We start from the raw sequence: 24,212 nt of genomic DNA, 5'->3' as shown, positions 1-24,212 counted from the left end.
ATATTTGAATAATGAATTTTAAAAATAATTTGAACATATTTAAACATTAAATATTTGGTAATTTTTTTAAATGTAAAAAAAAACATTTTAATATAATATAGGATAGTAGAATATAATGCAACATTTACATTTGTTCACAGCTCTCAATCTAATTACATTTTTGGCCCTTCGTATTAAAAAGTTTTTTGTTATTAAAAAGCACCTCTGCTTCACAGCAATATTTATTGTTAAAAGTGCTATAAATATTTTTATACTGAATTATTATATTAGAAATATATTTTATATTGAACTGAAAATGTGTTTACATCAATTGCATTAACAGAACTTTTTTTGCTCACTGCTTACTGAAGTAGAGAATTTGTATTCTATATTTTTAATATATAAATATAATGTAAAGCTGACAATACAAAGCTGAAAACAACTTGTCTTTACTATTTATAACATAGTATAAACGGGTCATAAATATATAGAGCTGATCTATATAATATGTGAAAATACAGAGCTCTATTTATATTTTAGGAAGGTGTTCCCTTGCAAGGGGCTCATATTTAGGGGTGCTTGGATAATGGGATCAAAATGTTTGAAAACCCTTACTAGAGTGATCTATATTTCATCTGTTAGCATCTGATGTACATTTCATACTATGCCCTCAAATCTCAGTTTCAGTTTGACCTGCTACAGAGATACAGCCGTTACTAATAATGTCTGTCTTTCATTCTGCTTTTCCCATTCAATCCATCATTCAGTTCTTCTATTCTAATGGCAAGATCTTTTCTGATCATCCCTTCTGCGTTAGCACTTAACCACAGGAACCTGTTTTATTGGTGGCCATTTTCGTGAGGGAGCACCGACTTCTTTCAGAACCCATTTGATGCTGTGTTGTAACCGGGGCATGTCTGGATGGCATTATGGCACACATCTGACATTGCTGCACTTTTCCTGCCTGGAACGCTGGGAATGGGAGCGCCAAGTTTGGATTATGGATCAAAGTCAAAATCAGGCAGGGGGAACGAGAGTGAATCCCACCCCGGCCAGGTGGGGCATAAGCTGAGGTGAAAAGCAACACCCAGCGATGGTGGGGGTGAAGTTAGGAAGCATGGATCTCTTTGAAGTGCTGGTGCATGTCATGAAGAACTTGGTCTTGTTGGAGCTGAACCGTAGCGGATTGATTTGCATGGACGTGGGGTGAGGGGGCAGGAGAGCGGCAGAGTTATTGGTGACCCCCACAAGTGTGTGTGTGTGTGAGAGAGTTGGCCATCTGTGGTAGGATATTACAAGTGTCTCACTTCACCTTTCCCCCCTATTGCCCTCTCGGCCCACCCAGAGACTCAATGAGGTCCTAGTCAGAAGAGCTCTTTACGTACAAGAAAATACTTTTCTGTCCTGGCTCAAAGGACAGGAGTGACAGGTTTTCTCCAGTGTTAATTTAGTATAATTAAAATACTATTATAGGTTTAATAAATATATTAGATTCGTTTTTATTTTTTCAGTTTTCATTTTAATGTTAAGTATGTTTTTTTTTCAATTCAATTCATTTAGTTCAATTAGTTTTTTTTATTATTTTTATAACATCTGTCTAGTTCTCTCTCACTAATAGTAAATAGTCAGTTATACTTTTTAAGTGTAAAGATGTGGTAAAACTCTGTGCAAAATTTTGCAGAAAAATGTGACCTTAAAACTGAAGCTCTAAAACATAATCAACCCGTGGTCATGTCATTTTTTAATGACATTAAAAATCTCAAAGTATTAAACATCTTGCCAATACAGTGAGTTAAACTTTTTTTTTTTTTTTTACAAATTTACAAACGACCACGGATACGAAGACAGAAAAGGAGTCTGGTTATTGACGGCTCATGTCTCTAGATCATCAATGCCCAGATGTTTTGTGAGAAGAGCTTCTGGAAGGTTCTGACACTGCAGATAGAGAAAAATCACCTGAACCTGTGATGAGAAAAAAAAACACACATGTGAAAAATAATGTGAGAGGACACAGTGCCTCCTTTCAGGCTATGACTGGCTCATTACCCTGTCAATGCAATAAGACCCGTCTTTCATATTCTTTTCTTCACTTTGATTGGCTGATTAATCTGCCAATTTCTTAATGCTCAGGGCAGTCGGGGATAGAGGCCTAATGGGTCTAATGGATAGAGAGTCGGACTTGTAACCTGAAGGTCATGAGTTCGAGTCTCAGGTCCGGCAGGGATTGTAGGTGGGGGGAGTGAATAACCAACACTCTCTCCACCCTCAATACCACGACTGAGGTGAGACCCTTGAGCAAGACACCAAACCCCCAACTGCTCCCCGGGCGCCTCAGCACTGGCTGCCCACTGCTCCGGGTGTGTGTTCACGGTGTGTGTGTTCACTACTGTGTGTACACTTGGATGGGTTAAATGCAGAGCACAAATTCTGAGTATGGGTCACCATACTTGGCCACACACCACTTTCCTTTCCCCCCTTTCCTCTGATACTCACAACTGGTCTACTGATGAAACTGGTATAAATTAATTACTTGCCTGTGATCATCATGACAAAAATGTAAATAATAGACTGCAAAAAGGTGACCATTAATAATAATATTCAAACAACAATTCTAAGTAGGACTGCATAATCAACTTAAATAAAACTGAAATCAGGATATAGTTTAGTGCATATATTTAATGTAGATGTAGTGTAGATTTAATAAAATAAATATATGCGCTAAGTGTTTCAGAGTGAATGTAAAGAGAAGTGATTATAAAGACAAGCAAAATTAAAGCTTGATGGTTTAACGTCTGAAATTGAAGAAATAAAAATGTATATCTTAATATATTTATATAATTAATAATTATTAACATATAACTTTTCTTAAATATTGAAAGTTTATTTTCCAGTGGAATATTACAATAATAATATTTCTTATTTTCTTTAATATTTCTTTGTTTTGTTTTATAATAATATTGCCAAGTTAAATTGGCATATATATATATATATAATCACAATTTTTTGCCAAATTGTGCAGCCCTATAAACAAGCATTTACATTTTCCCCAAATTATGTAGCTTACGAAGAAATGTTTATTTTTAAGAAAAAGAAAAACATAAATTAAAAAATGCATTAACCTTCTGCTATTTTATTGTAACTTGGCTTTAATAAAGTGTTCATATGAATATAAAAATAATGTATTATTTTATTTTCTTGTTGATTTAAGATTTAAATAGTCCATTATCCCATAACAAATGGAATTGTAACATTTTTACAAATCCAAATACATTGGATTAAACAAACACATATTTCATAAGTCCACACCATTGTAGAGAAGATAATCAAGTATCCGTTGAGTGCAGAAAATTGTTGTTTCACTTCTAAAACAAACCCCAGAAGAGAAAACTGCATGTGTAAGTGGCCAGGATTCAAGGAAATGTTATCACTGGACTATTTATAACAACACAGTATCACACTGGACACATCAAACATGTATTTTGTAAAAAAAAAGAATCAACTCACCTGAACCTCCACTTCTTGAGAAATGTCGACACGAGCCACTGGGGGGCGCAAGAGGCTGGGGCCAAACACTGTGGCCAAATTACTCAGAGACATTTTATTCTCTTCCTTCCTCTCTGCAACACTGAGAAACACAAAAAGAAAAAAGAGGTGTGAGAAGGAGAGGAAAAAATAAACCAGAGAAACGTTTTTCTTATTTACATCCATCAATGCCGAAAGTGATTCAGATCAGTCGGGGGTGAAACTAAATCAGTGTTTTGACAGTTACGAGTTGAAAGGATGTTGTGTACCGTCTCAGGTGATGTAAGAGGAAGAGGAGAGTGTTGCGGTTTACATCTGGTAGAGCCTGCAGCAGAGTCAGCATTCTGTCAGTCCTGAGATACAGATCGGCAATGTCTGCCATAACCGGATAGAGAAAGAGATATGTATTATCATTTTAAATGCTTCATCATCATCATCATCATCATCATGTATAATGTTCTCACGTTGCATGTTTATGCACAGACCTGTGCAACTGTGTGTTAAGGTGTGTGAAGGCCTCACCTAGTGCATCTGCAAGCTCCTTGAATCGCTCAGAGGGAATAAGAGGTAAAGGAAGTTCTCTAAAGTACAGTTTCAGAGTGCCTGATATAGCATTCACATCTACAGTCCTCAGTTTACTCACAGCCTCACGGTAATCTACAGAGAAAGAGACACTTTTGAGAAGTACACTTTTGAGATAAGTGCTGTGAGAATCTGTTGACAGTTTCACACACACACACACTCACACACTCACTAGTGTTGAATGCATGCTTTAGTGCTTGTATCTCCGTGCTGGCTCCTGAGATTCTGTAGATCCCCTCTTCTTTCAGACCCTTCCTCTCAATCTCCTCCACACAGGAACGGACAATGTGAGGGACCAGCACACTCTCTTGCCTGTAAACATACAAACATAGACACAATTAAGCCTTTAAACACTTCTTCTTACTCCGTTTTCACTTTCCTCTTCCTTTTTTATGACAAAACACCTCTATTTCTACACATCTTAAAAACACAAGAATCACAAACGTGCACACCAGCACATTAAAACCTCATGATGAAGGAAAGCTTATTAGAATTGTAACACACAGTTTTCCTCTTAATTTAAAGATTATTTAGACACTTCACACAGGTGTATAGCAGAATAACCACATATGGAGTTCATCATATTATGGACATTTTATTAATGTTTGATAACCAGAATCTACTATATATATATATATATATATATATATATATATATATATATTAACACACACACACACACACACACACAATACTATTCAAAAGCTTAGGGTTAGTAAGATTTTTTCAAATAAATAAATACTTGGTATTCAAATGGCATTCATACTTTTTTTTTTTAAGATTTATTTTTGGCATTTTTATGCATTTATTTAGATAAGATAAGATTTTTTTATTTATTTTTTGGATTGTGAACTCACATTGCCACTTGTTCAATCGGCACACAGAACACTGGTTCCTGTACAAGAGGGGTGGTGCTAGGATGCTCGAGAGGGTGGGGCATGTACTTGATTGACAAGGTCACATCAACTTGGCCCAAAGAACAAGTGACTTTCTTCCACTTCTTAAACATGTTGTCAGTGTCCAGCTGCAAACACATACATATATGGCTCTTTTATGCATCACATTAATAACTAAATGTACAGACTGATCTAAAACTGTATACATTTGTGCAATTTAATCTAAATGTGGTTTAATCTTATGACTGTTTTACATGAATCCAGTCAGTTATTTAAAAAATCAGGTTTATTTTCACACAAATAATATCGGTTTAAAATGAAGATGGAGAGATGATGACAAGATGTTTATGTTTGGATAAACAACTAATTTAAAAGGACACAAAATGAAGCAAAACGTATATGAACTCACATTTAATACCGCCCTGCCCACAATGTCATCCTGTGTGCCGTTCTCATACTGAGACACAAATACCAGGAACAGCTGCTGAGCTCCCTCCAGTTGAAACACAAGCTCCTATAGACAATAACACATAGTGATACATTCAAATCAATTCAGTATATTATATACAAGGCAAATCACAAAATGCATGATCTAATTTCTAAAAATTCATAATGGCTTTTACCCACTCACCTCATCCCATTGTGGTGTAACACAGAAGGCTGAAAGGCAGGTTTGTTTTCGTCTGTCATAAAACTCAAAGCCGTCTACCTCCACAGACACATATGCACCTTAAAGGTCAAATGAAATAAAGACAAGAAGCTTATTGGAAGATATTGTTCAATGCATACATACTATAGTATTTTAATTGAAAAATATATGGTATTTCATGTTTATTAATTTTTTTAAAGCTTATTTGGGCACATTGTATTTTTGTGGTGTGTTACTTTAGCAACAGTGCTTGATGAAAGCAATACGTGCTTCATATTTAATGCAGAATATATATGAGTTTGTGGGTTTGATGTGTGGCTCGGAAACTTCCATTCTTGTACAGACGTGTGTTTTGTCACTTACTGCTCGGGTTTTGCAAACCACACGCCGACTGAACCATCACATATAAGCTCCCACATATATGTGCACTTTCATCTGTGAAAGATGCAATAGAAGCGAGAGTGTTCATTGTGCACAAGTGTGATTGAGATGATCGTGAGAACACTATTTACTGAAAGAAAGATACAAAGGAAGCTTTACTGGACTGAACGCAGTGAAGGGGAGGTTGTTGAGTCATTCTGAGTTTGATACAGGAACCGGTAACAGACAGCAGATCTGGAGGAACTGTCTCGATACCTGTGAAACACACACACACACACACACACACACACAAATGCATGGGGTTTTAATTAGGCAATCAATCATCAGGACAAAGTACACAGTTGGATGAAGATGCACTCACAGTTTCCACTCTGTTTCTCAATGGCTTCTTTCCACTCAGTCAGGTCATACAAAGAAAACAGTCGGATGGTGTGGTTCTGTGGAAGGAAAAATCATTATTGACCAATAACTGGACAGATGTGTAGTGTAAAGGCTAAATGAACTGCAAACATCTTATTTACATCTATCTATCAAGCCTATAACTTTAAACCTCAACAAATTTTACTTTTTTTCAAAGCGTTCACACAATGCTTTATCTACGTTAATATTTTCTGGTTAAAAATGGCAGTTACATGATTTTATAATATTTTATTTTAAATTAATGAATATTTAATTAATTTAATTGACTATGTCATGTTTGCTATCTAATTTCAAATCAGAAATTGACTTGAATTAGAATTTAATAGGTATTCTGAATATTCACATTTGTTGTGAAAGGGCTTTTAATCTAGTTATACTTACTGTAGGTCTATAAGACATTGGTTCCTCTCAAGGCTTCTTCCTCATCTAACTAAACAACTTAGGGAGGTTTTTTTACTTGCTACTGTAACCTTTAAGTTCAATTCAACTAATTTGGGGCATTAAAGCTTATTCTGTTAACCTGTATGAATTGGAACAATATATATTGTGAAAACTGCTTTTAAAAAATGTTAATATAAAATTTCACAATTCAAATAAAAAAAAAAAATTGAATGCTTGTTGGATAGAAAGAATGTGCTCGTGTGTTCACGTGTGACACTGTTGTGGTTTTACCTTTCCACTGGTGCTATGTAGGTCTAAAGTAAAAGATGGCGTGTTTGTTAGAAGCCAGATCTCACACTCTTCAAGTTTGCGCCTCATGCGATCAACAGCACGAGAAAATGACACCTTGCCTCCTTTCTGTAAAAAACACAAACAAGCATGCTGCTATCTGAAAGGGGACTTCCTACTGACTTTTTTTAAAAAACATTTTTATGAAATATTTTTCCTCTTGAAAACTGTCAGAAATACGTTTAAAAATCGTTTAAGGACTGAAAATCTCACTCAGTCACATGTAAACTGACTTACCGTGTGTTGCTGGAGTGCTTGTTTGAGCTGGTACATTTTGGCTCTGGTTTTACTAATTTTCACTTGGTATTCTGATGAGGGCAGATGTTCAGCTGCCCAGTGCAGCTTCAGGCCAACCAACGGCAAGTACCAGCAAAACCTGTACTGTGCCTGCCTCCTTTAAATGAAAACACATATAAGCCTACATACGCATCCATGTCATGCTAATATGTTCAATAAATAAATACATAAATAAATAAAATCCAAATTATAATGTATAGTAAAAAAGGTACTACTATATACATGAAGGTGCCCCTTCAAAAGGTACTACTATATACATTTTTTGGTACTAATATGTACTTTTTAAACTACTAATATGCACCTTTATGTTATTAATATATACCATTAAGTCGTAAATAAGATACAAAGATGTACCTTTTAGCTTTTTTTGCATCAGTGACAGATTTTACGTTTTTTTTTTTTTTTAAGTATATAAACTATATAACAGGGGACCTCAAAACCAGACCTCCAACTGGACCGCAAGACATAATAACAATGGAAGCACCATTTTACATTTCTACAGTTTAAAAATTACCAGTGCTTCAAGACAACAATGCTGTTAACTCCACAAGCGCTCAGGGTCATTTATGGTAATGATCTTTTAGCGCTATATCCTCTGATAACTTTATCTAGAGCCAAATGCGCTTTATTCCAGCCCTTTCTGCCCTGTGCGTGTTGCTTTCTCACCTCCACTAAAGTGGCACATTAAGAACTGCAGATGACAGCATTATTTTAACAATAGTAGCAGAAAAACAGATACTTTCTCTAAAACACTGCAGAAAACAAGAATGCAGCAAATGTAATTATTTTTAAACTGTCACACCAGCTGTTCAAATAAACAAGGTTTGTGACAAAACATTTTTCCATCTACATTTTGCATTAATTTCTTAGTAGAAAAATTCTCAGACATCACCACTTTGGCTAATATTTAATATTTACATTTAACATGATTCATTTCTTGGTGTAAAATTCTCAAACATTACTGCTTTGGCTCAATATTTTCATTTACTTTTTGTTTTACTTTGTTTAGGATTTTTTTCTTTTACAAAGTACTTCTGCTGTCCAGATGGAAATGTATAACTATCCCCAAAAAAAGTATTGTCCGGACCTCTGCTGGAAAGGAAATATAGAGACCGGACCTTTTGGAACTTTAATTGAATACCCCTGGTATATAAAGTATGATGTCATATGTTTAAGTATCCTGTGATTGGTGGAGACTCACCCTGCACTAGTCAGTCTGGCACATAGCAGCATGTCTGTGTACAGGAAGAGGTGTCTCAGGTTGTGCCCGTTCTCACACACATCTACCACAAACCCATCACGCATCAGCTGACGTCTCTGTGGACATGCACACACATAGTGCTTTAGTCTACACATCAGCAAAGAAGAAAGTTAAAGGACAATGGCGCATCTTTTAGTTCTGACTCTTTTACTAATTGACTTAACTCTTTTTGAGGATGCCTGTAATAGATATTGTCACACTGATTTTGTACAGACGTTCCAGTGTGCTGGGAGTACGTTGTGCGATCGTGATCATGATTGGAATAATAGAGCATTCAATTTAGACTTTTCTCATTCATTATGCTTCCTTAACATACATGATGGCGTAGAAGTGTCCTTTTTTATGTATAATATATGTCGCCAAGCAAATTTACCTAGTTCAAATTCAGGCAATTTAAGTAACCGTCATATTTTTGTTTATTTACTATTACTTCTATCGGGAAATGTTCACCCTAATCCCGGTCCTGGCTATTTATGTCAGCGTTGTGGACTGTCTTGTGTGTGTTTTGCTCCCCAAGTGTTTCCTGTGACCCAGTTTCTCCCTCATGTTGATTGTGTTAATTTGATTCCAGGTGTGTCTTGTCGTCTTCCCCAATTATCCTTTGTTTATAAGCCCCAGTGCTTTCAGTTAGTGTTTGTCGGTTCTAAACGTCATTCCCTGTGTTCCCATGTGTGTTCCCGTGGTGCGCGCGCTATTAAAGATCGTGTTTTCAATTACTCCTCGCTCCTTCGTTCCTTGCTTCCAGGTGAAGTGTGACAATTTCAGTACACCTGAGGATTTTAAATCTAGATCTGGTATTGGTTTTATTCATTTAAATATTCGCAGCTTGCTTCCAAAAATTTACTCAGTCAGAATCTGGCCTCAATCAACAGATGCTGATTTTATTATACTCTCTGAAACTTGGTTAAGTAAAGCTATTCCAGACAATGAAATAAATATTAGTGGGTTCTCGCTGTTCAGATGTGATCGTGTAAAAAACGTTGTGGAATCGCAATATATGTAAGAAATAAATTTCAAACAAGGGTGCTGACATAATTATCAATTAGCAAAGTGTTTCAATTTTTAGTTTTAAAAATTTAACTTTCTAAACATTTTTATCTGACTTTGGCTGGTTGTTATAAGCCTCCCTCAGCAATTTCTGATTCTCTTGTCTTATTACAACAGTAATTATCTAATATTAATTTTAACGAATTATTAGTTGGTGATTTTAACTGAAAATCTGTTTTTAAGAAACAGAAAGCATTTCGTAGAACAAGCATTTCATCATGATTTGTATTTATTTGACTGGAGTCGTATTACTTTAATAAATTATGTTGAGTTAGTATGGAACTTTTTTTATAGTAGTTTTATGCACCTGGTAAATAAGCATGCACCGATGCGTAAAATAAGAGTTAAGGCCCAAAATAATCCTTGGTTTACACCGGAGTTAGCTAGGCTGTTGCATGACCGAGACTTAGCTTGGGCCAAAGCTAGAAGTACTAAGTCTAAATCGGACTGGCTTCATTTTAGGAAGCTAATAAATCTTTGTACTTCACAGATGAAAAATACCAAATCAAATTTTTATTTAACTGAAACATCAAAAAAAATTAATAATCCAGTTAAGTTTTGGAAAATGGTTAAGTCGTTGTCTCGAGTTGATAATATGGAGATTTCTAAAATTATTACAAAAAATAATCATTTGACTACAGAGAAGTCAGCTATATCCGATAGTTTAAATTAACATTTTATATCTTCTGGATCTCTATTTGAAGCTCAGTCACATAATAGTTCTAGGTTGAAATTCTCTTATTGTACCTTCAACTGATATTTCATGTAAATTAATTACACAAAAAATTGATTTTAACCAGCTTTCTGTCTCTGAGGTCCATAAAGCTTTGAGTTTTTCGGACCCATATAAGACTGCAGGGCCTGACAAGCTGGAACCATTTTATTTAAAGTTAGCAGCAGATTTTATTGCTGAACCATTAACTTATTTATTTAATCTTTCTATATCCCATTGTGAAATTCCTAAGATTTGGAAATCTGCTTTTGTTTCTCCTCTTTTTAAAGGGGGGGACCCTTTACAGCTGAACAATTATAGACCAATATCTAAATTATGTGTTTTATCCAAGCTTTTGGCGAAATTATTAAATGAACAATTAAAAACTTTCCTGGAAATAAATAATATTCTTTCCCCTTTTCAATCAGGATTCAGAAAACAGCATAGTACTGTCACTGCTGCTATGAAAGTGTTTAGTGACATTATTGATGCCTTAGATTGTAAAAAAAAAAAAATTCAGCTCTTTTTCTTGACTTATCAAAGGCTTTTGACACAGTTGATCATGGCATACTCTTAAATAGACTCTCGGTTGTTGGTCTCTCTGAAAATGCTATGAAATGATTTGCCAACTATCTTTCAGAGAGAACACAGTGCGTGCGTTTAAAAGATTGTACTTCATCTATTTTGTCACTCTCCAAAGGTGTCCCTCAGGGGTCTGTTCTGGGACCTATTTTATTTTCCTTGTATATAAATAATTTATGCGATAACATTCCAAATGCTAAATACCATCTGTATGCAGATGACACTGCTATTTACTGCTGTGCCTCTGACATTATATATTTCCACGGAACAAAAATAGAATATTTTGTAAGTTATAAGTACCTGGGCATCCTATTTGATAGTCAGTTAAATTTTAAGTTACATATTGATAAATTACTTTCAAAACTTAAGCTCAAATTGCGGTTTTACTACAGAAATAGATCTGTATTTTCTTTAAAAGCAAGGAAATATCTTTCTTCTTACCACTCTTGGATTATGGTGATCTGCTGTATATGAATGCCCCAGGATGTTATCTAAAAAAACTTGATTCTGTTTTTCATAGCGCCTTACGTTTTATAATTGGTTGTAGTTATCAAACACATCATTGTACTTTATATGAGAAGGCTGAATTATCATCGTTGTATACTCAAAGAAGTTTTAATTGGTATTGTTTTATTTATAAGTCTATTTGTGGGCTAACTCCATCTTATTTGTCGCTGAGCTTTTATAAATCAAAGATATGCTACAATCTACGTTCTAATGATCAGTTATATTTTAAAGTCCCACGGGTTCGAACAGAGCTAGGGAAAAAGGGTTTTGGATATAATGCATCTCTGGCTTTGAATAATCTACAAAGCATTCTAAAGCTGACCGTGCTTCCATCATTACATGAATTTAAGATACTTTTAACAAGTTGTGTGTTTTACCCTTTGGTGAATTGTTGTTGTGATCTTTGACTTTGTGTTTTGTGTTATGATGTAAATTTTGTATATGTGTAACGCCACACCAGCAGAGGGAGCTCTTGCCCTAGTACAGACTGTTACTGCTCCCTCTGCTTCTATGGTTACTTCCTGTTTGGCGGCCATATAAAGAGGGCCATGCCAAACAGGCCTTTGCGAAGTCTTGTTCCGCTGTATCTGGACATTTCTGAGCATTGTCATTATCTTGTTTTTGCCTTGCCTGTGTTTTGGACTCTGGACTGTTCTCTTGGTTATTGATTGTTTGCCGCCTGCCTTGACCATTGCCTGTGTTTCTGTTTACTCTCTTGCCTTGCCCTGGATGTTATTGTTTGCTGGTGATCGACCCTGCCTGCCTTGACCACGATCTGTATAATAAAGCTTGCGTTTGGATCTTATCCCTGTTGTCATGCTCCAGTCCTCATTACAGAAGACTTCGCCTACCACAGATCCAGCAGCTTTACTATCAACCATGAATCCTGAGGATTGTCTCGTGCGCCTCCGTCAAGGTGAGCTGCCCATTGAAGATTATGTGGCTAAGTTTTGTGAACTTTCCTACCAGACAGACTTTAAGGAAAGCTTCTTGAAAGACATTTTTCGGTTTGGATTAAGTAAGGAAATATCACGCTTAATGCCACGAAATACCCCTCACTGGACTCTTACTCGTTACATTGACTTTGCTTTGTGTTTGAGTGGCTCTGCACTTACTGTGGGGACTGCTGATGAGGAACCCGGCTATCCTCCAGCATCCTCCGCACCAGAGTATTTGAATGTCATGTCTGGAATTATTCACGTTGTGTCAGAGTCTACACAACCTGCTCATGTCATTCCTGCCAAGCCAGGACTTACTCACGTCACCTCTGTCAAGCCAAAGCCTGCTAACGTCATGCCTGCCATGCCAAAGCCTGCTAACGTCATGCCTGCTAACCCGAAACCTCCCAACATCCCGCCTGCCACGCCACAGCTTGCTAATGTCATGTCTGCTACACCAGGACCTACTCACGTCATGCCAGTTAAGTCACAGTTTACTCCTGTCATGTTTAACACGTCACCGTCTGATTACATATCTACCAACCCAGAGTCTGATAACGTCATGTCTGCTACCCCAGGGCCTGCTCACGTTATGCTGGCTACTCAGGAGATTATCCGTAACATGGCCGCTATTCAAGAGCTCCATCTTAAGATAGCTGCAACACAAGAGTCTCCTGGGAAAATGGCCGCAGTTTTAGAGTCTGCTCCCGTCATGCCTGCCCAGCCAGAGCCTGCTCCCGTCATGCCTGCCCAGCCAGAGCCTGCTCCCGTCATGCCTGCCCAGCCAGAGCCTGCTCCCGTCATGCCTGCCCAGCCAGAGCCTGCTCCCGTCATGCCTGCCCAGCCAGAGCCTGCTCGCGTCATGCCTGCTCACGGCATGCCTGCCCAGCCAGAGTCTACAGGGCCTACTCCCATCACGCCAGAATACCTGGCCAAGATGGCCACCATGCCTGAGTCCTCTGCCAGGATGGCCACCATGCCTGTGCCCAGCCATGTCACGGCTGTCAATGCAAAAACTGTGTACAAAATGGCCACCATACAAGAGTCACTTCACGCCTCAGCTCCTCAGCCAGAGTCACTTCACGCCTCAGCTCCTCAGCCAGAGTCACTTCACGCCTCAGCTCCTCAGCCAGAGTCACTTCACGCCTCAGCTCCTCAGCCAGAGTCACTTCACGCCTCAGCTCCTCAGCCAGAGTCACTTCACGCCTCAGCTCCTCAGCCAGAGTCACTTCACGCCTCAGCTCCTCAGCCAGAGTCACTTCACGCCTCAGCTCCTCAGCCAGAGTCACTTCACGCCTCAGCTCCTCAGCCAGAGTCACTTCACGCCTCAGCTCCTCAGCCAGAGTCACTTCACGCCTCAGCTCCTCAGCCAGAGTCACTTCACGCCTCAGCTCCTCAGCCAGAGTCACTTCACGCCTCAGCTCCTCAGCCAGAGTCACTTCACGCCTCAGCTCCTCAGCCAGAGTCTCTTCACGCCTCAGCTCCTCAGCCAGAGTCTCTTCACGCCTCAGCTCCTCAGCCAGAGTCTCTTCACGCCTCAGCTCCTCAGCCAGAGTCTCTTCACGCCTCCGCCGAACTGACAAAGGCTGTTACCACAGATTCTAGGTCAGTCCTTCGAGTTCTGATATCCAGTGTGATGGACCCACCACTGATGTCGGTGCGAGAAGCAGGCATTCCCAAGGTCTCAACTCTGGCTGTTACCGAGACTGTTCCCCTGACCTCAGTGCTTCCCGTTATGGCGGTCGCCATTCTGAGTGTGTGGGCTGTACACTGTGCTCCTGAGGTCTCTCCGGTCCACGAGCCTGTTCCAGTGCCACCAGAGGTGGCGGCTTCGGCTGCAGAACCTCCCGAAGTGGTGGTACCTACACCCGTATCCCAAGAATCCAGTTCTCAAGTCACGGCCAGGAGTGCCGATCCCGAATCCCGAGAATCCAGTTCTCATGTCACGGCCAGGAGTGCTGATCCCGAATCCCGAGAATCCAGTTCTCAAACTATGGCCCGGTGTGCCGATCCCATATCCCGAGAATCAAGTTCTCAAATCACAGCCAGGAGTGCCGATCCAGATTCCCGAGAATCCTGTTCTCCAGTCACGGCCAGGAGTGCCGTTCCTGATCCTCAAGTGTCCGCGCTGCAAGAGCGCCCTCAAGTGTCCGCGCTGCAAGAGTGCCCTCAAGTGCCCGCTCCTCCAGAGCGCCCCCTAGAGCCCGCTCCTCCAGTGCGCCCCAAAGAGGCCATCTGCTCCGCCATGGTGGTTTTCTGCTCAGCCCTGGTGGGCTCTGACCCCGTCTGCTCCGTCCTGGTGGACTTTGACCCCGTCTGATCCGCCCTGGTGGGATTTGGTCCCGTCTGCTTCGCCCTGGTGGGCTCCAGTCCCATCGTCTCCACCATGGCTTCCTACCCTACCAGCTCTGCTATGGCTTAACCTGTCGACTCCACCATGGACACATGCTCCACTGTACCACAGTTTGCCTTTGCTCCATGATCCAGGTCCTCCATTGCTCCATGATCCAGGTCCACTCCCTCTGCATGGACCTGGCCCTCCGTCCCACCCCCTGGTCTACTTCATTCCCACCACCCTCCTGGACTGTTTATTTTTGAGCACCAGGAGTCGCTCCTTGAGGGGGGGATTCTGTAACGCCACACCAGCAGTGGGAGCTCTTGCCCTAGTACAGACTGTTACTGCTCCCTCTGCTTCTATGGTTACTTCCTGTTTGGCGGCCATATAAAGAGGGCCATGCCAAACAGGCCTTTGCGAAGTCTTGTTCCGCTGTATCTGGACATTTCTGAGCATTGTCATTATCTTGTTTTTGCCTTGCCTGTGTTTTGGACTCTGGACTGTTCTCTTGGTTATTGATTGTTTGCCGCCTGCCTTGACCATTGCCTGTGTTTCTGTTTACTCTCTTGCCTTGCCCTGGATGTTATTGTTTGCTGGTGATCGACCCTGCCTGCCTTGACCACGATCTGTATAATAAAGCTTGCGTTTGGATCTTATCCCTGTTGTCACGCTCCAGTCCTCATTACAATATGCTACGTTATTTGTTGCTGCTTTCTTGGCCAGGTCACTCTTGCAAAAGAGATTTTAATCTCAATGAGTTTTTAACCTGGTTAAATAAAGAAATTAATGAATGAAATTTTTTTTTATGAAGAATATTAAAGTTTAATAATAAATTTGAACAAAAATCTGCATGAGGAACCATGACACGTGAGGTGGGGAGTACCTCTCCTCTGCTGAGCTTGACAGAACGTTTGCACTGCGACCGTTCATTGACCCCAGCCAGGAAGCTGCTGGAGAGACGAAGCGCTTCTTGCAGCGTGATGCTGTCGGGGTGATCGGGGGGCGTGTGCTTCCACAAGTCCTGAGGAGGACAGAGAAGAATGTTAATAAATCCATAGGCATGAATGAATATTTATAAATAAATGTAAGATGTGATCTTAAACAGAATCTCACGTGCAACACGAGTGTGGTTTTCATCACTCTGTCTAATGGCTTATACAGGAGAGCTGTGGAGCCCAATGTATGAATTACTGAATGTTCCCAGTGTAAGATTTACAGAACCTCAAGAGACTTTTATCTTCTGAGACGGACAATACACACACAGTGCATTAACATACAGACATCTGTTTCCACATCCCTCTGAGAGAAAATGCGGGAAAATGCCTCGCTCACATATGCATCAGTTCCTTTTCATCCTCTTCCTGCCCCTCACCCATCCTCCCTCCACTTGGTACAGTGGTACAATGGTCCCAGTTTTACAAAAGTAGACTAAAAGATAATACAGATCTTAAGAGTTAAGAGATATTTTGATTACTGTAGAGGGTGTGTCATACTATGCAAATTACCATCTGTCCCAAAAGGTGTTAATTCACCTTGATCAATACAAATACAAATTGTTAGTTCCTGTCTCCATTTCGGGGGATGTTTTGTCTTAGGCTGAGTACTTAAGGAAATCTTGCAAGAAGATCAGGGCCTTCTGTAGCCGGAATGAGCCTGTGGCATGAAGTGCCTCACACTTCATACTATGTATTTTTCTAAAGTCAGGTATGCATCTTACTCTTAGATTCATCTTTGAGATTTTGATGTCTTGTATTGATTTGATATCTTTGAATTGGCTGTAATTGGCACAATACATATTTACCTGACTGATAATAAATTGTTACATTTGATTTTATTCTGATTTATTCTGAAATAAGTTGATTAAGTGAAGGCGTATGTTACCGCAACTATGCGTCCAGGGTTAAGTACATACTAGATCTCAGGTTAGATGTGGCATGGGGCACATCAGGTGAGTTTCTGACTAACTGCTTGACTTGGTTACACTTTATTTCAATAGTCCACTTTAGACATTCTTCTAACGATAAGCAACTTTGTAACTACATGTCAACTAATTTTCATTAATTTGCAACTACATGTCTACTAACTCTCAGTAGGGTAGGTTTAGGGTTAGTAGAATAAGTTGACATATAACTTACTTGCAAAGTTTCTCATATTCAGTATGTTGTATGTTCTGGACCCATCAAAATAAAATGTTAGAAGATATTAAGCAGACAGTCTACTAATACTCCAATGACTGCTAGTTGACTTGTATTTGTAAAGTTACTTACTGTTAGTAGAATGTCTAAAGTGGACTATCGAAATAAAGTGTTACCCTTGACTTTAGTTAAGTTGTTAAGCAGTTGCATTAACTATGGGGGGCTAGATAAAATACTATTGAAGTACTAGCATGGTTCGGGCATATTTCATAGTACAAGGCATAACCTCTGATTGTCTCAGCTTTATTCAAGTTGTACGTAGTTATATTAATTATCGGAGGCTAGATAAATAATACTAGCATAACCTCTGATTATCATCTGAGTTTTATTCAAGTTGTAAGTAGTTATTTTAACTATCAGGGCTAGATAAAAATACTATTGAAATATTTAATAGTACTAGCATAACCGTTGATTATTATCTCAGATTTATTTAAGTTGTAAGTAGTTATATAACTATTGGGGGCTAGACAAATAGTACTAGCATAACCTAAGTTGTTACATAGGTGACTGTAAGGGGCTAAACAGAAACACTATTTAAAACATGACAAGCATGGGGCGGTCTATTAAATAGTTAGTCATAACCTCTGACTGCTGATCAGACTGGAGGGTTTGTGACCATGGGGCCCACATAAAACGGCCAACGTGAGGCACCCTGAGCGACATAGATTCGTAATGAACGAGTAAATATAAAGTAAAGAGTTAACTAGAATAATCAAATGTCATAATAATAATAATTAGAGATGAACAAACAATCAACTGGCATTTCAATCTAAATTTGGGGTCATAATAAATGGAGTCAGATTAGATCATAAAAAGGATTCAGATTAGAATTTAATTTAAATGTAATAACTTTGCGCACCGAAAAGACCAAACAAGCAAAGGAACCTTTAGGCACCATTGGATACCTTCCTTGCGTCAAGCGTGTGGACCTTACAGCAATGTTTAAAGATTCATTCAAAACCATACAGAGAAGCAAAAAATTAACTGTTTACCTTCAAAGGTGTACTTAGTTTTGACATTGTCTGACACTTTGGAGGACATCATACTCTATAAAGATAACAAGAGACAACGGTTTTTGTGTAGTTTCCCCTTAATAAAGATAATAAAGATAACAAAAAGGTAAATATATAACTAAGACCTCTGCAAGCGTCCTGAAACGCTGGTCTGACTGCATACACTTCTGCACGATCACCACTGCATTCTCATAGTTGTCAATGAAGCCCCGATACACTCCTAACTGGTTGACCTGCAAAATGACATCAAGCAATTATAAAATATACTAGCAAATTAATATATACACTATATTGCCAAAAGTATTGGGTCACCCCCTTCTAATGATCAGGTTTGACTACTTTAGTAATTTCCATGAATACAAATCTTAATGTTTACGCATATAATGATATTCTAGGGAATTGTGTGCTTCTAATTTTATTTCAACAGTTTGGACAGGGCCCTTTCCTATTCTAACATGACAGTGCCTCTGTGTATAAGGCAAGGTTCAAAAAGAAATGATTGATTCAGTCAGTGTGGAAGAACTTGACTGGTCTGCATAAAGCTAAACTCAGCTGAACATCTCTGGTGTGACTTTAAATGCAGACCTTGAGCCGAAAACTCATCACCAAACACCAATGACTTGTACAGTGGGGATTGAAAGTTTGGGTACCCCTTGCAGAATCTGTGAAAATGTGGATAATTTTACCAAAATAAGAGAGATCATACAAAATGCATGTTATTTTTTATTTAGTACTGTCCTGAGTAAGATATTTTCCATAAAAGATGTTTACATATAGTCCACAAGACAAAAAAATAGCTGAAATTATTAAAATAATCACATTCAAAAGTTTGGGAACCCTTGGTTCTTAATACTGTGTGTGGTTACCTGGATGAGCTACGACTGTTTTTTTGTTTTGTGATGGTTGTTCATGAGTCCCTTGTTTGTTCTGAACAGTTAAACCGAGCACTGTTCTTCAGAAAAATCCTCCAGGTCCTGCAGAATCTTCAGTTTTCCAGCATCTTTTGCATATTTGAACCCTTTCCAGCAGTAACTGTATGATTTTGAGATCCACCTTTTCACACTGAGGATGATTGAGGGACTCAAACACAACAATTAAAAAAGGTTCAAACATTCACTGATGCTCATGAAGGAAACACGATGCATTAAGAGCCGGGGGTGAAAACTTTTTGAATTTGAAGATCAAGGTAAATTGTACTTCATTTGTCTTCCAGGAAACATGCAAGTATATTCTGTCGCGTCAGAAGGGCAGTACTAAATGGAAAAATATGATATTTCAACAAAATAAGAAAAATTTGGACATCTTCATCCTGTTCAAAAGTTTTCACCCCCCGGCTCTTAATGCATCGTGTTTCCTTCACCAAAACTGTTGCAACAGAGATGGAAATACAGTTTTTAAATACGTGAATTTTGCTTCCATCTTTCTTGCCACAGTTTTGGAAGTGCCTTCTTCTGTTCTAAAGAAGGGGGTGTCCCAACACTTTTGTCCATAAAGTGCATGTACAAATCATTAGTGTTTAGTGATGAGTTTTCGGCTCAAGGTCTGCATTTAAAGTCACACCAGAGATGTTCAGCTGAGATTAGGACTTTGCTTTATGCAGACCAGTCAAGTTCTTCCACACTGACTGAATCTTTTTTGAACCTTGCCTTATACACAGAGACACTGTCATGTTAGAATAGAAAAGGGCCCTGTCCAAACTGTTGCAATAAAATTGGAAGCACACAATTCCCTAGAATATCATTATATGCTTAAACATTAAGATTTGTATTCATGGAAATTACTAAAGTAGTCAAAATTGTTCATTAGAAGGGGGTGACCCAATACTTTTGGCAATATAGTGTATGTGCTATATTGTATTTTTGTGTGTGTGAACATGTGAACATTTCAGTGAACTGATGCAACATTGTGTCAGTTGCTTCATATTACACCAAATATTAGGTCAAGAAGGAATAAGCCATATTTAATTATTATCAATGCTGTCTGCTGATGATCGGTTTTATGGCATTACCAGCCACATGCCTGCATATAAAACAACTCACAAACTTATGAAACAGGTCTCCCACACATAAATGATGCTCCCTGTGGCAAAGCTGCATCACTGGGGCCTCCTCCCTCTCCAGGCCTTGTTGTGACCCCGGGTCCATCACTTCATCAGGCTGCAGTTTAGCCCGAAGGCTTGTGTAAAAGTCCTTGTGCAGATCTCTGAGCTCAGGGATTTGATAAAACACAGTCTGAACCTGCTCAGTGGACAACACAGGTTGAGAGGTTCCCGCTGCTGCCTTCAAAGCTTTCATAGGCTGCAGAGAAGGAGACATTATAGAGAGAAAATGGACAAATGTCAAAGAATGAAAGTAAGATTGGGTACTGAAATGAAACTCAGGCTGAAAGTAGCCAATGAAACTGAAAGACACTTTATAAATACATCACAGAATGAACACAAAGCATCTTCATGGGTAAATGCCGCACACAATTCCTGTGAGGAAGTTTTCATGCATTTTCATCCTTTTCATGCATTCTGTACTTCCACATTATGTTGCATGTCATCCTGGACTTTTTGGAAACTCTCTAGTTTAATGATAAGCACTAATGTTCTGACTAGAAAGGGAAGCAATACTTCACTAAGAGAAACAGAAGTTGACCTACAGGAAGTGGCAAATGCGAAGAAGGTTTGATTTAAATAACGCGTATCGGAAATTGGTCGAGAATTATAAAAAAAAAGAAGTGCTGAAGGATGTTTTGAGCTTGAGAAGAAACTCTTATTAGGTATGGACCAGAAAAACAGCTGTTTGCAAACAAAGTAATAAATTGCAACCAACGCCATGAATGGCATCGTAGTGAGGCTTTTGTTTTTTATAAAGGAAGTAGTTTATATGCAGGCTCAGTCATAACATTTATCTTTCTCTGATATCTTTTGTTTAACCACAGCGATTTTTACTTGTTAACTTGCAATTTAGAAAGTCTGTAAAGCAAGAGCCTTCTGATACCATGCTGAGGAAGTGCTTAGGTCAGGAAATATTATTAATAAATGTCCACTGAGAAAGTCCTGTTTAAAAATCATATTACCATAAGAAGTGTCTCAAGCTCTGTCAGGTAGATCTCCTCACTGATCAGAACCCCTTTCAGAACCACTGTTCTCTTCTGAAGCAGGTCATCTGGGCTCTCGGACGTCTGTAAAAAACATTACAACATTGTCTGAATATAACTGAATGGTGACCGTGCTGAGGATTCACACTACACAAATAATCCAGCACTGAGAATAAAATCTGAGCAACTAACTATAAGTTAACATGTGAATCATTATTAATCTTATAATGCTGACATACCCCAGTGACAGTAGCAATAACAGCATACAGGCAAGAACTCACTGCATATCATTCAGATCAGATTTGTATTAAATATTCATTTTCTGTAAACATTCTGTGCACTGCAATCTTACTGGATTAGATGGCAAACGTGGCTCAGTTTGCAAAGAGCTGTGAGAAACCCACTCTGTATCCTCAGTGAACACATCCTGTAGTAAGTCAGAATCCATAGTCTCATCTTCGGTCACTGCCAGAAAAACATAACATAATATATAGAACTGCATAAGAGAGTATTAGATGACCAATAGCAGTTCAAAACTAATTACTGGTTATTCATTTTTAAATGGTTATTCATTTTTAAATGAATAACTTTGAAGAAGTAAACAAACCAGACAAATATTTTAAGGAAATGTGAATTTGGGTCGAATGGTCTCACCAGGTGAGATGTCATAGGCCTTCAGATAGTCCACTGCTTCTGTGTAGATCTCCATCAGCAGCCGAGAGCAGTACAGAGTCACGGCATGCAGCTCTACAGTTGTGAAGTGTCTGTGAAGTGAATCCTCTCGCTCTCACACTGACTGTTGTTTGTGGTTACCAAGCTCATGTTCTTCCTGCTTCTCAGACAGTGCAATAAGATATAGGCAGGGGAAGTAAGATGTTCATTAAAAAATAACAATAGTCACATTCACAATGACAGTTAAGACAGGAAGAAGTAATGTCTGCTCACCTGCTTTGAAAAAGGGAAAAATGGTAATCTAATATCCAAGCACCCTGGGCAAATGATGAAACTGTTATATATTCATTTGACAGCAATCAGAATTTAAATATATCATATACAAACATAATATATTTAAATATATTTATTAGACAAAGAGGTAGTTTATATATAGGTTACACTACAGTTCAAAGGTTTGGGGTTACAACCCAAATTCCGGAAATGTTGGGGCGTTTTTTTTGTTGTTTTTTTTATAAAATGACAACTAAAAGCATTTCAAATCCCATGAGCCAATATTTTATTCACAATAGAACATAGATAACATAACAAATGTTTAAATGGATAAATTTTACATTTTTATTCACTAAATGAGCTCATTTCAAATTTGATGCCTGCTACAGGTCTCAAAAAAGTTGGCACAGGGGCAACAAAGGGCTGAAAAAGCAAGAAATTTGGAAAAGATTCAGCTGGGAGAACATCTAGCAACTAATTAAGTTAATTGATATCAGGTCTGTAACATGATTAGCTATAAAAGGGATGTCTTAGGGAGGCAGAGTCTCTTCAATCTGAAAAGAATGTTCCTAAACTCAAATTGCAAAGGCTTTGCAAATCTCATCATCTACAGTGCATAACATCATCAAAAGATTCAGAGAAACTGGAGAAATCTCTGTGCGTAAGGGACAAGGCTGAAGACCGTTGTTGGACGCCCGTGGTCTTCGGACCCTCAGACGACACTGCATCACTCATTGGCTTGATTCTGTTATTGACATTACTAAATGGGCCCAAGAATACATCCAGAAACCACTGTCAGTAAACACAATCCTCAGTGCCATCTGCAGATACCAACTCAAGCTCTATCATGCAAAAAGGAAGCCATATGTGAACATGGTCCAGAAGCGCCGTCGTGTCCTGTGGGCCAAGGCTCATTTAAAATTAACTGTTTCAACGTGGAAAAGTGTTCTATGGTCAGATGAGTCCAAATTTGACATTCTTGTTGGAAATCACGGACGCCGTGTCCTCTGGGCTAAAGAGGAGGGAGACCTTCCAGCGTGTTATCAGCATATAGATCAAAAGCCAGCATTTCTGATGGTATGGGGGTGCATAAGTGCATACGGTATGGGCAGCTTGCATGTTTTGGAAGGCACTATGAATGCTGATTGGTATATAATGGTTTTAGAGCAACATATGCTCCCCTCCAGACAACATTTATTCCAGCAAGACAATGCAAAAACACATACTGCAGCTATTACAACAGCTTGGCTTCATAGTAGAAGAGTCCAGGTATTGAATTGGCCTGCCTGCAGTCCAGATCTATCACCTATAGAGAACATTTGGCACATCATTAAACGAAAAATACGTCAAAGACGACCACAAACTCTTCAGCAGCTGGAAACCTATATCAGGCAAGAATGGAACCAAATTACAACACCTAAACTCCAGAAACTCATAACCTCGATGCCCAGACGTCTTCAAACTGTTTTGAAAAGAAGAGGAGATGCTACACGATGGTAAACATGCCCCTGTCCCAACTATTTTGAGACCTGTAGCAGAAACCAAATTTGAAATAAGCTCATTTTGTGCATGAAATTTCTCAGTTTATACATTTGTTATGTTCTCTATGATCTATTGTGAATAAAATATTGGCTCATGTGATTTGAAATTCTTTTAGTTTTCATTTTATTCAAATTTTAAAAAACGCCCCAACATTTCCGGAATTTGGTCATGCAATCAGTGTCACATGATCCTTCAGAAAATATTTTAATATGCTGATTTGGTGCTCAAGAAACGTTTTTTTATTGTCAATGTTGACAAACAATATTTAATGTCAATATTTTTATAATGCTTAATATATTTGTAAAAACTTAGATTTTTAGATTTTTCAGGGTTTTTTGATGGAGGAAGAAAAGAACAGAACAGCATTTTGCTGAATAAAGGTATTCATTTCTAAATAAATAAATAAATCTTAATAAACTTCTGAAAATATAGTGTCAGTTTACGACAAAAGCAACAACTACTATGTAAATCGAAGGTATTATATTAATTATTATTAAAAAAAAAGCAAAGAGAGGAAGGTTCATATTTCAATCTCACTAGCAGGGGCCTGTTTCATAAAACAAGTTTACCAAATAAGCCAGGCTTATTTCAATAAA

General features: G+C 38.6%; 1 protein-coding gene across 1 annotated transcript; it reads right to left on the bottom strand.

The window, feature by feature from the left end:
* Nucleotides 1-1,459: 1,459 nt before the first annotated feature.
* On the bottom strand, nucleotides 1,460-22,168 carry LOC306871159 (active breakpoint cluster region-related protein). Its single transcript, XM_079418885.1, has 22 exons — nucleotides 21,784-22,168; nucleotides 21,482-21,594; nucleotides 21,109-21,213; nucleotides 20,085-20,342; nucleotides 18,171-18,278; nucleotides 18,025-18,079; nucleotides 15,951-16,003; nucleotides 15,721-15,858; nucleotides 8,657-8,772; nucleotides 7,396-7,552; nucleotides 7,102-7,227; nucleotides 6,371-6,446; nucleotides 6,169-6,264; nucleotides 5,992-6,063; nucleotides 5,611-5,708; nucleotides 5,389-5,493; nucleotides 4,941-5,107; nucleotides 4,256-4,395; nucleotides 4,024-4,158; nucleotides 3,771-3,876; nucleotides 3,484-3,604; nucleotides 1,460-1,941 (listed from the first exon to the last, which is right to left on the bottom strand). Exons 1-22 carry the CDS (start codon nucleotides 21,836-21,838, stop codon nucleotides 1,852-1,854), a joined length of 2,490 nt encoding a protein of 829 aa, XP_079275011.1. The 5' UTR covers nucleotides 21,839-22,168; the 3' UTR covers nucleotides 1,460-1,851.
* Between the last annotated feature and the right edge of the window lie 2,044 nt (nucleotides 22,169-24,212).

The sequence above is a fragment of the Barbus barbus genome (genome assembly GCF_936440315.1).
Source record: "Barbus barbus genome assembly, chromosome: 1".
NCBI lineage: Eukaryota > Metazoa > Chordata > Actinopteri > Cypriniformes > Cyprinidae > Barbus > Barbus barbus.
The sequence above is the reverse complement of the archived record's forward strand: the minus strand, read 5'-3'. Positions and strand labels throughout refer to the sequence as shown.

Excerpts from the sequence above, each read along its gene's own strand:
- LOC306871159 (XM_079418885.1), bottom strand. The coding sequence starts at position 21,838 with ATGGAGATCTACACAGAAGCAGTGGACTATCTGAAGGCCTATGACATC. Across the intron at positions 6,064-6,168 it reads CCTTCACTGCGTTCAGTCCA|ATGAAAGTGCACATATATGT; the intron begins GTAAAGCTTCCT and ends CATCTTTCACAG. Across the intron at positions 3,605-3,770 it reads CTCTTACATCACCTGAGACG|TGTTGCAGAGAGGAAGGAAG; the intron begins GTACACAACATC and ends TGTGTTTCTCAG.